At 38.3% G+C, this 17,171-nt stretch overlaps 2 protein-coding genes across 10 annotated transcripts in view; one reads left to right on the top strand and one right to left on the bottom strand.

Annotated features, from left to right (window-relative positions):
• Positions 1–12,055, top strand: part of TEX10 (testis expressed 10) — a 54,438-nt gene extending 42,383 nt beyond the window's left edge. Inside the window, exons 13-16 of the mRNA XM_032693111.1 lie at positions 6,212–6,292; positions 8,766–8,947; positions 9,896–10,106; positions 10,771–12,055. Coding sequence (XP_032549002.1) covers positions 6,212–6,292; positions 8,766–8,947; positions 9,896–10,106; positions 10,771–10,884 — 588 coding nt within the window. The 3' untranslated portion in view covers positions 10,885–12,055. The remainder of the gene's footprint in view (positions 1–6,211; positions 6,293–8,765; positions 8,948–9,895; positions 10,107–10,770) is intronic.
• INVS (inversin) overlaps positions 9,328–17,171 on the bottom strand; it is a 95,104-nt gene continuing 87,260 nt past the window's right edge. For 5 of the 9 annotated variants that reach the window (XM_032693034.1, XM_032693045.1, XM_032693083.1 and 2 more), the window contains 3 exons: positions 15,990–16,222; positions 14,977–15,057; positions 11,372–12,168 (listed from right to left, as the gene is read on the bottom strand). In XM_032693034.1, the coding sequence (XP_032548925.1) occupies positions 12,053–12,168; positions 14,977–15,057; positions 15,990–16,222 (430 nt within the window). In that variant the 3' untranslated portion in view covers positions 11,372–12,052. Of the gene's footprint in view, positions 10,471–11,371; positions 12,169–13,235; positions 13,345–13,366; positions 13,635–14,976; positions 15,058–15,989; positions 16,223–17,171 lie in introns of those variants that run through there. The other 4 variants (XM_032693053.1, XM_032693071.1, XM_032693080.1 and 1 more) reach the window with 4 other exon arrangements.

Genomic DNA, 17,171 nt, shown 5'->3' with positions numbered 1-17,171 from the left:
GTAAATAAACTCTTTTAAATTATATTCCTTCTAAGCTAGGAATATGCTATAATTTTAAACCTCTTTAGGGAGAATTTAGAAATTCCATATAAGCCCACTAGTGTTTTGTAAAAACTGCATCCTATCCAAAGTTTAATGTTTAGAAATGAAAATAATGTTTTTCTTGAAAGGTAACGCAAAGTCCAAAGAAACAGAAATTATTTTAGTAATGCCTTTAATAAATTAATAAAACTCTTTTTCAAAGGTCTCTTCTGTAGTTTTCTTAAGACATAAAACTTAAACCCAAACCAAATAAAAATCCACCTAAACTAGCCCCCACCAATAAAACCCAAACAGTAAAACACGAACTCCTAGAAAGTCTAACTTGATCTTGAGGCCAGCGCTCCACTGTACCTGCATCATATACTTCCAGCATATCCTGTGATATCTTAGAGCTGGGAACTCACACGTTACTGCATCTAACTAATGTGAATTAACATCTGCACAGTTACTGTGCATTGCACTTTATATTCACATCCTGGCTTTTGATACCTAAACTAAATTTGCTCAAAAAGACAGGTGTTGTGGGACAAGAGCTAAGTGTAGGGTTTTCCATGTTTTCAAGCCCTTTCGTTTGGAGAAGGGGCAGGCAGGTGAGTTTGGAGACCTGTACATCAGATGTTCCTTTGATTGTTCTGCAAATGGTCTGACAAAGAGAGATCCAGAGGAGGAATTGTTGGCCATGGTGACTATTTATAACTGTGAGGAAGCTGCAGAGCTGTGAAAGAAGGGCTTTATTACGGCTGCAGGAGGATGAAACAAAAGCTTCTTGGGTAGCCAAGCTGTTTTGTGGTGTCCTTTCTCTGAATTTTGTTAGTAAGGTGGCTCTGAGAAGAGAACCAGACCTGTGCTGTTTTTCAGGTATGCCTTTGTCTGCTCCTGGATAGCGCATTAACTTTTGAGCATAAAACCTGGTTTTGCTGATAATAGTATTTTCAGGAATGCCACTCACTTAGTGAGCCAGTGGGATTGTCTCCAGCTCATAGTTCTCTGCCTCCTGACACCAAATCTTACTGGTACCCAGATTGCAACACGTGATCACAGTGTTGCACAGGAGTGAGCAAGGGGTGATTGCAGCTCATATATTTGTGTCCAGTGGTGTTTCTGAGCCAGCAGTAGGACATGAAGTGTGTCTCATAATCCTAAGTCTTATCAACATGTGGGATGCCATACATGTTCTTAAGCATTTGTAATTCTTAAGTAAGTTTTTGTAATCCCATTTTGCTGCCCTGAATGTAAAATTAGCACCACAGTGGGGTTTTTTTTCCTGTTGCTTGCCTATGTAATATCCTTCTGCAGTCTCTCTTCCTTCTTTTTGGCTTTTTCTTTTATTAACTTAGGTTTTATTTTGTTTTATTATGAATGTGGGGAGTTTTCATGTGGGTTTTTTATAGGTTTTTTTTATCCTTCTTTTTTTCTGGAGTCAGTGAATCAGGAATACCTTTCACATCCGCCCCTGTGAGCTTACCCAAGGCAGATGAACAAAGATCTCTTGTTGTATGCAGCTTTCTCAACAACTCAGGGCACTGTTAATATTGCCCTGTCAAATCAATTTATTTCAGAAAGAGAAGCAGCACCTGTCAAGGGAGTACACTGTCTGATAAGCTAGGGTGCTTCAGGGGAAGCTGGCCAAGCTTCAGACAACAAGCTTCATTGCCTGCCCCATCACCTGAAAACTTCTCGTTTTCTACGCTCCGCAGTAACATGTTACACTGCATAGAGTCCCACTCCAAACAGTCATTTCACAAGGGCTTGGGAATTGACTGCAGAACAGCCTGTTACTTTTTACTTACCCATGTTGGAGGTCCATGTCAGTGTGAATTGAAAAATATATTTTAAAGTTCACATTAGGATTTAGTGTCTAGTATGTGCCAACTTTCTTTTTTAATGCAGTCACTTCTCTGGAAGTCTGAACTGTCTTTGGTCTGACTCCACACAGTGGCTGGCTAAAATACTTGATCCATTATCTTTCCTGCTTTCTTGGGTTCCTCTGTGCTCACGCTTGTGTGTGTCTTCAGAGGAAGGTGAGTATTTTTCTTTGAAAAAATAGTACTTTGCACATGATTAAGCTTGAAATAATATGCAGATTTTCCCTGGAAAGTTACTGATAAATAGTTCCCTTGAGACTTTACGAATCAGGATTCTGTCATGTTATGGGAAGCATTGAGGGAACGGGAACAGTTCAGCAATGAAAAAAACATTATAGTCTTGGTTCATCAGGTTCATCAGCCCTGTTGTGAGGGCTCAGATTGAGACTGGGATTCCTTGGCTCACCCCAACTCTGTCTTTTAGAGTTGAGAGCATCTTACTGATGAATTCTTCTGATTCTGCATTAGAGTTATGGAAAAAACCTGTTTGAGATTGGGTTAACAGTCAGTTAGGGTGGCTGTCAGTAGCAAAAATGCTTGTTAGGATCTCCAAAAAGCCCGGGGCATGCTGTGCTCCTGGGCTGCCTTTCCAGCCTTTTTTTTCTTTCTTTCTTCCTTTTTTTTAAATTCCCTGTTTTAGTTGGCTGCTGTTGAAGTATGTCTTTGGTGTGGCAGGCAAGGAGGCCTATGTAGTACTGATTTCCCAAAGCACTAGAAGGGAACCTGCTGTTGTAGTTGTGTGGCTCGTGAGTGTGCTGGGTAGTTGGGCTTATCTGATCAGTAAGGTTTGGTTTGAAAACCTGCCAGTGGATTACGGAGCCCATAGCATTTGCTGCATAATGTTAACAGATAATCCCTGTACTTAAAAGAATGCTTTACTTTGGGTTAATCTATTCAACTGGACATTCAAACAGAATTAAAAAGTTAAAAAAAAAAAAAAAAACAAAAACCAAACAAGCCAAAGCCACCCCTCCCTGATCAGAAATACTCGCTTTCAATCCATTCACTTCAGCAATGCTCTGAAACAAAACTACTCTGGCTTTGATCCAAAACCAATCTATGAATATGCCAAAAATATGATAAATGCTAATCAAATGTAATATAATGAATCAGCTGTGACATTTTATTATGGAAATTAAATATCATGCAAAACCTTGCCTAAGGAAAATAAATTGTCAGGGAAAATACTAATTTTCATGTGATAATCAAGTTTTCTTTTCTTTTCATTTCCATGTCTAAAAACGTTTCAGTTTCACTTTTTATAAGAGGCATTTGGTGTGAAAGCCATTTCAAGCAGGATTTAATTTATGGAATTGAAAAGAATTGCCACTCCCACTTAATCACAGGAAAACAGAACTGGATGTAGGGAATGGTGGTGCTATTTAGAGAGTCAGAAAGATCTAAAAGGTTAAAAAATTAACTTGCACTTTACCACAATTCTTCTAAGCAAGTATGCTGCTCTTCAGTGGTATGATGACCATTTTCTTTGCCAATTCTGGAAGAATATTGAGTGTCAGTGAATTGTACCTGTAGTGAAATACTTCGACAGCTTGTCATCTCAGGGAGAACCTCAGTGGACTGGTAGGATTATTCTAGGGATGTAGTCCTAAGAGTGAATTATTAATAATGGTTTTATTAATAATGAAACTGTAGATTGCTGGGTGGGCCTGGTGGATTTGTCTTCAAGGTCTTTAGTTTGTTGACCTCTTGTGGGTATGTATTGAATTAAAAGGGATGTCTCTGGCATACTGTGTCTAATGTGACATGCTCACAAACATATGGCAAACCCCATTGATAAACTGCCTAAGCTCTGTCTTATGAGCAACAAATGTCTCCTGCATTTTCCCCTTTCTAACCGTCCTTCCCAATTTCCATCTCATCTGCATTCCCAGCCAGCTATGATCATTGTTATATTTTGTTACTGATTGCTTATATTTGTCTTCCTGAAGTAGTTTTCACCACTTTGTTGTATTTTTAAGTAATGCCTGTAAGACAAGAACTCTCTTTGTGCAATTTTTCTATGTCTGTTTGGTTTGAATTTGCCTTTCTTGAAAGTGAGTGACTCCTATTCTGCATAGCATGTCAGAAATAGTCTAATTCTAAGTAGGATGTTACAGAGTGGTATTGAACAGATGATCCTTATTCTGTCTGATCACTTCTATAGGGATTATCTTTATCTCCTTGAAGTGACATTTGCCCATTTCATGGTTATATCACAACTACCTTGTGGTCAGTTGTTACTCACAGAATTTTCTCCTCGTTTCTAAGTGTTAAAACTCATAGCTGCATGCAGAAGTTTTTATTAGTCTCCAAGCACATGACCCACCACTTTTGTTTCACTGAATTTTTTTCTGTAGCTGTTATTCATCAAATCCCTGCAATCTTTTCTATAGGTTAGTCCAGTCCTACTGCCTTGGCAGGGTTTCTCAGCTTTGAGCTGTCAGCCAACAGATTCCATCAGTGCAGCTTTAGTTTTGTGTTAAGTGTTGCTCATTAAAATGCTAGGTCAGATTGGCATCAGAATTTGTCCTTGACATGACAATCCCCAGTAGTAACCTCTGTCACAGCTTGACTTTATTCCTTGACACTGCTAATACATGGATGTTTTGAGTGCATTTCTTGGGAATATTCCAGGGTACTTAATATTTTATCACTTTCAAATTGCATTGTACAGAAGCCCTACTTATATTTAGGATGGAGTACTCAGTTTTAATAATATTATTTCATTATAAAATAAATGTAAAGTACAGGTATTCAGTGCAAGAGTATCTATAAAATTGTCTTTTAAATAGTCCTACTAGTTAAACAAAACAGTTGCATTGCACCTTTAATACTCATTAACACAAGCAATGTCCTGAAAGCCCTACAGTATTATGTTCCACCAGGCAGATGTGTAAAGGGTCTCCTGAATTTGGCCAGCTTAAGCAGGGCTAAAAGCAGGTTTGGCATGTAATTTTGAAAAAAGCTGAGTGCACTTTTATATCACCACAAATGCTGCTTCTTGGCCATTTCTGATTAAACGACCACTGGCATGCACATTAGTTAGGGTTGAGTTTTCATACCACAGGACTTGAGCTAGCTGTTCTTTCCCTAACTTTTCTTGAGCTGGAAATGTTGTGTACTATTATTTTTGACATGGCATGGATGATGTTTTTTGTTTTGTTGTTATCTCTTGCTTCAGTGTCTTGACCTGCCCTGATTCAACTTAAGCCTGAAAACCAGGACAGTGTCACAGAATTTAGCCCCTTTGGGTCAGACCATTTTGTGAAAGTTCTTTGGATCTTCCTTCAGTCAGTGAGGTATCTTAGAGGAATGCATTTTGGTTAAAGATATTTGTAAAACTCTTGGACTTAAATTCCTGAAGTCCCTTAAACATCTGATCGTGCTATTTTCTATAAGCACAAACAGAAGATTCCATTCCTCATGTATTGGCTCTTCCATCTTACTTGCCCTAAGGAAGACAGCAGGATTGCTAATGGCCTAATAATGCACTTGTGCTGTGCACCTTGGCTCTCTGGGGGCTGCAGTTGACACTGGTGGGATGAGTAGTGACTGTGAACAGAGAGAGGACACCCAAGCGCTCAGACTAGTTTGCAAATTATTGGAATAGATGGGAAGGAAAAGAGGAACAACAAAAGCCATCTGCCAAGGATTGCAGTACAGCTTAACAGCAGTTCTACTAGAGCTCTGATATTTTTTACCCAATCCACGAGACAATATAGCATTTTATGGTAGTTTTTATGATAGTTTGCCTGATTATATAAGCACCAGAAAGTCTTTGGCAGTTTATAAAACAGGATTTCCCTTTGTAGTAATACATTTTGTATCCTTTTCTGAACATGACATTTTTGGGAATGTACTGGAAAATAAGTTGGAAATGGATCTTTGCTACGTTCTTCTTTGTTATATTATTTTTCTGTCCTGTTTCACTGTGATTCTTCTGTTTCATGCTTCATGAAGTTATTTGGAAAGTTGTTTTCTGAAATTCTTCACCTCCAAAGAAAGGCATTTGGAGGCTTTGTGTAGCTGGATAGAATATTTTTTTGTCTTCTGTCACACAGGTAAAATGCAGAAAGCCTCTCCCAAAAATAATAGTGCAGATCATCATCTCTTTAAATAATGAACAATTTATGTTGACAGTGTTACTCTTACACACTGTGAAGAATCAGTTACTTTGAGACAAAGCTGCTATGTGTCCCCTTAGGTACTTTGGATTTAGGTCTGTCAGCAAAGTATAACTGCACAGTGAATGACTGGGGGTTGCACTTTGAGTCCTTAAATATAATTTTGTTTTATTAAAACAGATGGTCTGCCACAGCCTGTCCACTATACCCTCACAAAGTCAGTGTTTTGACATTCTCCAGACTGGCATCTGTAAATATCTGGTAAGTACTGTTTTATCTTCTAGGTTAAAACTTCCTTGTGGTAAATTTGCTAACAGTCTCATTAACCCTGTAATCCACTTATTCCATGTATTTCATGTATAATTTCAGTATTTTTAAAAGTTTTCAACAAGATTAGGAAGACTTTAAAAAATATCTAATAACTGTTGGTATTCAAACATATACGGATGGTTTTGCTCAGATTTGTGAATACTTCAGCTTGTTTTCAAAATGAAATACTTCTTCATTTGGTTTGTTTTTCAAAAGAGTGACTAGCAGCTTTAGATGAATTTTTTACCTCATCAGTGTATGTAAGTATCTAAAGGGAGGGTATCAAGAGGATGAATCCAGGCTCTTCTCGGTGGTGCCAAGCAACAAGACAAGAGGCAACAGGCAGAAACTGATGTATAGGGAGTGCCACTGGAATGTAAGGAAGAACTTCTTTACTGTGCGAGTGACCGTGCACTGGAACAGGTTGCCCAGAGAGATTGTGGAGTCTCCCTCACTGGAGATACTCAAGAACCATCTGGACTCAATCCTGTGCCATGTGCTTTAGGATGACGCTGCTTGAGCAGGGAGGTTGGACCAGATGACCCTCTGTGGTCTCTCCCAACCTGACCCACTCTGTGATTCTGTGAGTTTTACAGTCTGTCTTCTCTTTCTAATCCTGAACATTCCCTGAGATGAGGATGGCAAAGCCAGAGCTGGGTGACAAGATTTGCAGTTACTTGTGATGCTGCCTGATGAGAGGGAGGACCACAGGGTCTGCCTCTGCCCTCCTGTCACGGTGGTTCTACAACCTAAGAAGTGTCTGCAGTTCCATGTGTGGAGCTCTACTGAGAATTTTCTAGACCAAAGCTTCTATAAGGAGTGGCTTACCTATAACCATAGTCTGGATTTTTGGGAGTGGTGTTGACTTAAATTAACTTTTAAATGGGCTTATGTGTTCTACTGTTCCGACCCTTTGAGAGCAAACAGTTAAGTGGGTTTTTATAGTTGACAAGACTGCTGCCCAAGATCTCTTAACTGGCTGCTGACACCCAACAGGAAGGAAAGGCACCGTGTAGGCAACGTCCTCCATAGGAACTTATTTGAGCAGCCTCATGTACTGGATTTGTATAAATTAAAACATCTGTGTCCACATCATCTTCCAGACTGGCTGCCTAACACATTTCATCAGCAGTGTTGGCTCATTTGATTTTCAGGATGCTTTCTTTACATGTAGACATTGATCTAGCTTGCTGTCATTATTTCCTATTTGGCCAGGAACATCATTATTAGTTTTTATTATTTAGTGTCTCAGTGTCCTGTAGTGTTCAGCAGGGTCTTGGTGACAGCTCTGGTCCACCTTCTGTCACACAGGAACACCATCGTTCTCCTGCCTCTGCACCTGGCTGGGGAAGGGTCAGCTTGGGACAGTGATCTGCACTCATGGCCTTGAAATATACCCAGTCTCTTATGCTGGAATGATTTAAAAGTTTGAACCTATAGTTGTTCTTTTATCTTTTACCTCTCACAAGTAATTGTATGAATGAAATACATGTCACATTTCTGTAGCTTGTACTTTGATCTTTTTTTTAAACATTTCTAAAGGAAACAGGTGACCTTGTTAAGTAAACCAACTGCCTCTGTCAGCTTAAAACAGTGTACTTGCAGGTGAGCAAGTTAGACCACTCTAAAATTCCTTAAACAGTTTTTTAATGGAAAATGGTGCCACACTAGCAATGCATTAATTTATTTTTTTTTATGGCTTAACGGGACAAAAATCAAGGGTACTTATTCCATAGCACTTCAAAATTTAAACTGTTTTCTAATTCACTGCCTCTACCCAAAAAAGAATTTTTTCTAAATTATTTATCATGCCTATAAAATCCTTACTCAAGATGATGTTCTCTTTTTGACAACAGAAGAGCATCACCCCAGCCATGTGTTCACCATATATTTCATTAGCTTTAATTTATCTCAGTTCATAATGCTCCTGTTGGATTTCAAAGGAGACTCACCCTGATGACAATCTGGTAGAAGCTTTGCTTTCTGTAGTGTAAATCAGAGTTTCCTTCTACCTCAGTGGCTGCTCACTGCCATTTCAAGACATGGAAGGGATGCCCTGTCCCATGATATATGCTTAAAAGGAAAGACCTGTTCTGCCCAGAAGATTGTTTGTGCCTGCACTGTCATTCAGAGCAAGGCTTAAAGCAGTGCTGTGTTTTTTAAGTATGTTTGAGATGAGTGCTTGTTTAAAGGGAATGGAATGAAGATGTCAATTTAACCTTCTGTTGGTATGGGTGGCAATTTCTTGGGAAAACAGGGATTTGAAAAAATGCAGTGGTATGTAGAACTTGAACAGAAACCAAGTAATACATGTCATGGTAGGAAAGAGGTTCATTCAGCTCTAAGCATGTTTGTATCCCTGCAAAAAAACTTGTGTATTAAGTGATGAACTTGGGGTTGGTTTTTATGTTTTGTTTTAATACAGGTTGGATTGGTTGTAATACCTGATAGCACAGCTGGATCTGTTCTATGTGCCATAAATAAGCTCTTGGATCAAGCCTGCATTATAAGTGAAAACCTGCATAAGTTCTTGGCCTCTTGTTGTTACAGTCTTCTGTACTTTCTGCTGACTTTAGACAAAGAGGATGCAGAACATCTACAGAAAAGGTAAAGCTGCTCTTACCATGTTAATTGTCTCTGTCTTTGCAGCTACAAGTATTTAAAGATGTAAAATGGAAGGATACCGCCCCTTGCTCCCCCCCCCCAAGTTTATTTTCCTGTCTTTTGCTTACTTCAAAACAGTACTTGGATATAAGAAAGACAGCTGGAATTACTTAATACAATAACTGAAGAAGGTTTCATCTTCTATTGTTCTACTTAGATGTCAGAACCACCCTGACTTTAGAAAGGTGGACATTTATACCTTAATCTTTAGCCCTGGTTTCATTAGATACATTTAAAAACACTGCAAAGATTTGGCTTTATAACCTTGTACTCTTCACTGACCTGATGTTTCAGCTTCAACAAAACTTCTCAGGCATCATTATGTAGACTGCAAATCCATTTGACTTAAAAAGAACCCAAAAGCTACAGATAACAGATTCAAATAAGTTTACCTGAAAAGCGGAAATGTCTTTAAACAAGTTAAACTTCATTTTTTTCCATATATAGGAAAGTTGTTTAAAGCTTCCTGAAAAGACGTGCACTTAGAGCCGGAATCCTCCTTCACTTACTGTATTTAATGACTTGCGTATCACAAAAATCTGAGTACTTTAATTTCCTACGAATCTTAAACAAAGATTCAAGTGTACCTGAACAATGACCGAACCAAAAACGTCTTCCCAGCTGTGTCAAGCAGAAATTACACTGTGCAAGAACTTCAGCAACATTTGTAGCTCCAGGGCTGGACCTTGTTTGTTTTTTTTTTCCAGTGCTGCATATAATTTTGGAATATTTTAAAATTCAGCATTTTCTGGTACAAGTTTTCTGCTTTGCTACTAATACTGGTGAAGGCAGCTGGCACATTTTCTTAGACAGCCATGCAGCCAGTTCACAGCAGCATCCTTGAAATATATATCCTCAGTCATTTCAATTTTTATTCTGCTTTCCTCTCAGGGATATGCTGTGGGGATCATGTATATCTGCATTAGCACTCCTGCCACGATTACTGAGGCTGATGCTGCAAAGCCTGCAAGTGAGCAGGATCTGTCGGGAAGAACTGCCTGTTGTTGCTCAGTTGCTTCGCTTACTAATGCAACACGGTCAGCTCAGGAGCCATATGATCACAAACGAGTTTCTGGTGCAACAGATCATCAAGGACATCATGGTATGAAGCTTGCCAGAGACTGCATATACATCATGTTTGTTTTTTAAAATTATTGCAAATGTTGAAGAAGATACTTTAAACAAAACAGTAGTGGTGGAAGCACATGTGAGAGATTATGATGCAACTTCTCTAACTTGCAAGTTTGGTTTCCTTCAGTGTTGAAAAGCCCACAGCCAGTTCTTGTGATGTTCCACCATGTGTGGGTTGGGTTTGCTGTTGGGTATTTTTAACCACTTACAAATGCTGAGAAGAGTCAATTACTGGGCCATGGGCTACATTGATCTGTCGGTAGCAGTTCTCTTGTAGACTGGGTTAGTGAGCTCTCCTGCGTTAGTAGAACCACGCTCATTTGCATTTTAATTGCCTATAAATTGCAGAATGGGGAAATAAGTGAATCACTCTAATTAAGAGTAAGGAAAGCACATCTGGTGTAATTCACACACTTGATAACGTAACACTGGCTTAGTGTACCCAGTCATAACCCTTTATTATTTGGGCTTTAAGAGACATACCATGTTGAAATATTTAAATGAGGAGAACAGTGTCACTGTGCGCAGGGGAACAAGGCTTTAACAGCACACCCAATTAACTGTAAAAACAAAGCAAAGTTTTGCAAGTGCTGCTGGGGAAACTGAGTTTTACCTTTTTTTCTCCTTCTTCGTAGACACTGAAGAGCGGTGAAGTTCAAGAGCAGTGGCTAACAGACCTCCATTACTGTTTCAACATCTACCTTGCCTCTCATCCCCAGACACCTGGCCCTATGAACGCGGTCTATTAAAGAGGTCGAACTGCATTTATTGTAAAGCATTTACTTCTATTTAGTTTTGAATGGAAGATGTTGGAACAAAGCTTGTCAATTTTTTTGTAAGTGAAACAATAAAAATTTTACAGAGAACTGCATACCTCTATTGCCTGTCTTTTCAAGCAAATAGATGTTACTGGAAGGTGTTTTAATAGATGTGGTGACCACAGTGAGGGGTGTTAAAGAAAATCCAGTCTCCTTGAAGCTTAAGTGCTTGCAGAGAAACAGAGTTATATGGAATCTAGTCATCTGTTATTTTGAAGCATCATATTAAAAAAACTCAGAGTTATGTAATACTAACTAGAAGAAAAAATAGAAAACAATATACTTTGAAATTAGAGTAACATTTTTTATTTTTGCTGAGTTCATATTTTTTAAATACTTTGTGCAAGGTAAATACTGTACACTGTGGCAGCTGCAAAACTATTAAAAGAACTATTTTTTTTTTCCTTGAACAGGATCCTTTTTTTTTTTTGCTTTCTGTAGAAATTCTTTTCATGCATGTAGAAAAATAGTTATTAAAAAAATTGGTGATAATCTTAAAGAGTAGAAAATGCACTCCTAATAGTTTCCGTAGGTTGTGAAAGCAATTTATTTACTCAGTGTTTTATGTCAACATCTCTGCTTTTCCTTCCAAATCCATAGTTAGCTAAAACCAATTGCTTCTTTAGTACAGAAGTGGAGCATGAAGGCTGTTCTTCCATTCCTGTTTGGATTTTGAAATTAATGTAATAAATTTGAGGTGAAGTAGTACAGCAGTCTTTCAGAACTGCTAGAGCTTTAGTACATTTTCCTTCTCTTTCCAAACTGTGTTTGAACACAATTAATATTCCTATTTTTTTACAATGGAAAGCTTTGGTCGCCCCTGCAAGGTTATTGTAATGCTGGGCTTAGTGCTTCATTTTCTGTTTCCAAATGCAATTCAGATTTCATCCTGTGTTGGTAAAGAAATTAACAGTTGCACTTAAAAATTAATTTGTACACAAAATTACTCCAACTCCTTAGAAGTCTGCTTGGAATGTAATACTGAGATAATACAAAACTGAAAATGTGTTCAAGTTTCATATGTCGTAGATGGCTTATACATTATGAAAGATAACAATTGTACTGGAATGGATTTTAAATTCCAAACATTTGGTTTTGCTTAGTGCTTGAGTCTTGTATTTTTTGATTTTGCTGCAGTGGTTGGTCTCATGTTGTATGAAAATTGTTTTGATTTTCCCATGTTCTCCAGCAAATTAACACATTGTAGGTTGTTTACTGTAAAAGAACAAAATGGTTTAGATGAGTGACTCCAGAGGATGAAAACTTTCATCTGCACTGCATTCTAGATTTCATAAACAGTGAATCTACTTAACATACCTTTTTTCCTGGCATCTCACTGTTGATTGCCTGTAAATAGTTTGATTTCTGTGGCACCCAGTACAGCTTGCACAGAATGCTGCTGCTGCATGTGTTGGACTTCAGCAACCTGTAGTGGTGAAGCTTAACTCCACATTTACCCTCATAAATGAATGAAGGCTTCCAGACTAGCACACTGCTCTTGGCTAAGTTTGCTGAAGAGCAGCAAGAAATTTTGTTGAGCAATATTTAGCAACATTAGGTGGGCCATTTCTAGAAATCACGGGAAACTAGGCCAGGGTTAAAGCAAGTGCCCTTTGAATTATTAGAAAGCAAGAGTCAAATGTCATCTGACCATTTTCCTCAGGTTTGACTCTGGCCGAATGTCTGGGGCTCATGCAATGTTTTTATTTCCTGCAATCTGCTTCAAATAATATGCAGATTTTCCCTTCTCAGTTTTGTAAATGTTTTGAGGCTAAATTTCAGTGCTTAATCCCCTTCTAGCCACGGTCCTTCTAAATCTGAATGTTTCATTGAGGGTGTGAACCAGCACATCTTAAGGACTTCTTTCTAATGCCAAGAGTTGAAAAACGTCCTTCTTTACAACTCTGAAGATGCTTTAATGTCAACAGTGAAACCAGAAAACCAGGCTGTCTGGCCTACTGCAGACAGACTCTTTACCATTTGCTAAATTGACACAAGACAATCTATTTAATAAATTAAAAAAAAAAAATAAAACAAAAGGGAACAAATTCCAGGTTCTGAAATGTTTTAATGGTAACAATCTAAAAGGCCCTAGTTGCTGGAATATTCTGAAGCACCTATCCCATATCTGTATATCCCATTGCATGCTCCTTTTCCACCTGTCCCCTGCTAACTGCCTTACTTATTTGTACATTTCCTTTGAATACCTTCTGCATATCCCCCCTTCCAAAGTGTTTGACTGACTTTGGTGGAGATTTGTCACCGCACACTTTTTCCATTACCTATATGAACATTAAAGCTAGAGCTGACAGTCAGTCTTCACTTTCCCAGATGTACCTTCTGCAAGAGAAGAATCAAACTGAACAGTCCATTCTGACCTACTCCAGGCACCTACGTCAGAAATGGAGTATCTGGCATTAGCCACTGACAGCTCTGAACTTTTCCAACAAACGTAATGTTGTCATGCACAAAGGCAGTCAGATGAAAAACATGTTATTGTCTTTTAAGTAAGGGCTAAAGTTCCCTGAGCTCCTATTAGGTGAATAAAAGTAGGTAGTGTTCTAAAGGAACTGGGCAGAGTTCCTATCACTATCCTATTCGTCACCAAGTTATCAAAGCAAAGGACACTCAAGCCTCAAAAGAAAGCCTTTTTATTTCAGAAGACAGGGAGATCTGTTGTCCTGAAAAGTTAAACGAAAAGAAGCATTATTTGCTAAAGCTCTTTTAAAATTTAGATTCATATCTGCATGAAGAGGTGGCAATCAAACACCTGTCTGGTCATGCCTCTTAATTAAAACAGTTGTCAGTGAAAGAAAAAAGCCTCTGTCTCTTAGTGAGTCAGAAACTCACCTACAGTTCTAACAAACTCAAGGATAGGTCCACTGTCAGATTTCCTTCTGACTTCATAGTTTTGTTAAACTAGTTGGAAAATGTATTTTACTTCCTTTTGCAAATTACCTGAACTACTGTCTCCGTGAAGTGCTTGCTTAGTTCCTGTCTAGCTGTGTCCTGCCTCTGAGCCACGTGTAGTACAGCCATGAAGACCGAATGCCCAACAAGGCACTAAATCTTGACATGGTGAAGCACTAACATTACTATACCTCCCAACCCCAAGTAAGCACATAATACACTTGAAAAAGTCTTAAAAATGGCATTTAGTAAAGAAGTAGTAGGAGAGATGATCATATAGGTTAATTTTTTAAGCCAGCTGTCAATTAATGCCACATGCATGAAAGTTCCTGCCTTTAATGACCCCAATAATACCTTTACAATCTTAGTTCTTTGACACTATTCTGTTTCACATGGTGCAGCCCTATATGTCTGCCAGCATGGCTTGACAGTCCTGATCGTGCCAACCCTACTGCCCTGATACCAGTTCCAGACATAACGTTGCAGTTGCAAACAGACCTGGTAATGACAACGTGGCTTCTGAATTAAGGAGAAAAATAAATGCATGGTTTTGTTAGAGCCTTAAAACATAACTGCAAACAAAATTCTGTGAAATGACCAAAGCTCTATGCCTAGCACAGGAATCCCATTATGACATTTTAAAAGAAAGGGCAGAGATCAGATGAGTAGCTTTGGATTTTCAAGTTGTCATCTCTGCATTAAAGCATGTATTTGTAAAAAACAGGTGTGTAAATTCTTGGTACATGTAGCATTCTTTAGTTCTACAGGACTAGTAAATATTTGTGCTGCTGAACCCAAGTATGAACATCTGTCAGCAGTTTTAACCACAGGTGAATGTTATCTGCCTTAGCACTGTACAAGTCCATTATATTAAGGTCTTTCCTAGTAATAGCCCAATGAAAACAGGTTTTCATCTAAATGTTTTGACATAAGAATAAAAGTGCAGTGCTCAAGTAAGTCCAAAACTAGTGAAAGAAAGAGCATACAATCACAACAGTTTGGTCGTATTTTGAAAGGAGAGCCCAGTCCTTGAGCAGATTTTTTTCTTTTCTAAGAAGAAACCAATCTTGTATATATAAACATTAAAGTATTCTTAAAATGGATGTGTCCTACCTGAGACCAGCTGCACATCAGAAAATTTCAGCTTAGAAGGAGATCTCGTTGACTGACACACTCTGCTTTCCTGAGAACGCCCTTTAACAAACAATATGAACAGCTCTGTGTTTATTCACATAAACATGGTTATGTAAAGCTACAAACTATTTTGATAAGCTACAGCATTGTTTTATCCTAAAAATTATTCTAATTTCTGATGAGGAAACTCATGAGACGTTCTATATAATAGAAAATTGTGACAACCACAACTGAAATTTAAGTAAGGCTAAAATACATCTTGGAGTTGTTATTAAAAAAGGGGAAAAAAAAGAAAAATAAATTTATTTGTTTTATCCTTTTTGGCTATCTAAGCTACAGAGCCATGATAGAAGTAACTTACCACCTGGTAAAGTACTTATACTTTGCATATCCTTACTCCATCAGTGACCCACATTGTAAAGGAACTCAAGGTCTAAAAGCAATGCTTTCCTCTACCCTTTCTTCAAGATGCATTCCTTTGCACTGTGCACATTCAGGCACAATGCAAAGCAGTGCAGAGTCACTATAAAAGACAGTCTTTCCATAAAGACCACTTATGTTCAAACGTGAACATACTCTTCAAATGGAAATATTTTAAAAACAACACAAAACAAAGTTTAAAATAATGCTTAAAAAAAATGAAACCAGGATCCAGATAGCCACAGTGCATGGATACAGTCTGCTATCCCCAGTTTAACTGCTTTGTTCTGTTTCCACATTGATATATGTGAGCAGCTCTGGCAACGGAATTATTTGGTTGCTCAAGACCTGTGCTGGAATAATGCTTTAGCAGAAGCCATTTTAAATTGCAGAGTTGATGTTTGTTTTTTTAACCTGAAACTAAAACAAAATTACCCAGAACTCCTGAGATTAAGACTAATTTTTATAAATAGTTGAAATCCCTAACAATTAGGTAAAAAGCGAGTAGATGAATACACTCTGTTAAAAAGATAAAAACTTAGTTATTTAAAATAAAGTATAGTGAAAATTACCATATATCTGTTTTAGGATAGACTGCTTGCTGGTTTTTATGGCTGAGCTGGTTTTGTTTACAGATTTCGGATTTTTACATGAAGGAACTGATTTCAGAAGGCCATGGTTCAGCTGTTTCTTCCAAGCAACCTGAATGAAGAAGGCAGCTGTCTCTTGTCTCCATTTGTCTTCATCTTCCTTGCACTGCCGCTTAGCACTAAGAAGCTGAAACAACTCCTGTCTTAGTTGGTAACTAGAGAGCAGAAAAAGAGAAGAGCACTTGTTTTAGGTGACCTGTTTTAACTTCCGTGCTTTCCACGCATCAGTTCACATGGTGGATTACATGAGTAACTGGGAAAACAGAACTCCCACTGATGTGCCAAGTCATTTGGATGAGAAATGTTTGCTCACAAGAAAAAGTGGGAGCTGGGTTCAGTTTTGGATGCATCCATTATTTCACACAGTTTGTAAAGATCTGGCATTACAGGTATCAAAAGTTACAGTGCTTCAACATCAGCTTATCAACTGCTTTATAAATAGAAAATCAGCAGAAGAAAAAACTATAAATATTTATGATAACAGTACAATCAATACTGCTTCCTCATTTTCACTATATTCACAGCTTAGTAACACCAAATTTTCTTGTGTGCCTCACCACTCTGTGTTCTCAGTCAATCAGTGCAAAAGATAAACCAAATCTACCTCCAATGGGTTCAACTGCACATTTCCTCTACAGAAAACTGAGCTGCTTTCCATCCCCCCTCTGAAGATGCTCGCCTCACCTTTTTTTCAGCAATCTGTGTTTTTTCCCTTCCCTTCAAAGGCTCCCTGTCTTCTGACCCGGACTTGTCCTGGCTGTTTTGGTCTGTGACACGCAGTCACAGCCCTCTGCCAAGTGGCAGTGGCAGATTATCTGTCCTTCTTCACACTCCGCTCACACTCTGGTGGCAAATGGCACCAGCAATAAGGAGTTGTTTGTTTTGGTTTTCTTTCCTTGAATCGGACATAAGTATTCAATTGGGTATTGGCATTTCACACTCACAAATCAATTAGTTGGCCTAGCAGTTAACTCTGAATCTTCCCAGTACAAACCTGTCACAAATGAACATTGAGTAACACTTGTAAAATATTAATTATAAGTGTTTGGTAAGGGGCCAAACCACATTGATCGTCATCCCCTCTGGCATTCAAAATGTCCCAGT

Source organism: Chiroxiphia lanceolata, chromosome 1, assembly GCF_009829145.1.
Source record: "Chiroxiphia lanceolata isolate bChiLan1 chromosome 1, bChiLan1.pri, whole genome shotgun sequence".
NCBI classification, from domain to species: domain Eukaryota; kingdom Metazoa; phylum Chordata; class Aves; order Passeriformes; family Pipridae; genus Chiroxiphia; species Chiroxiphia lanceolata.
Note: the sequence above shows the minus strand (reverse complement) of the source record. Positions and strands in the feature narration are given on the sequence as shown.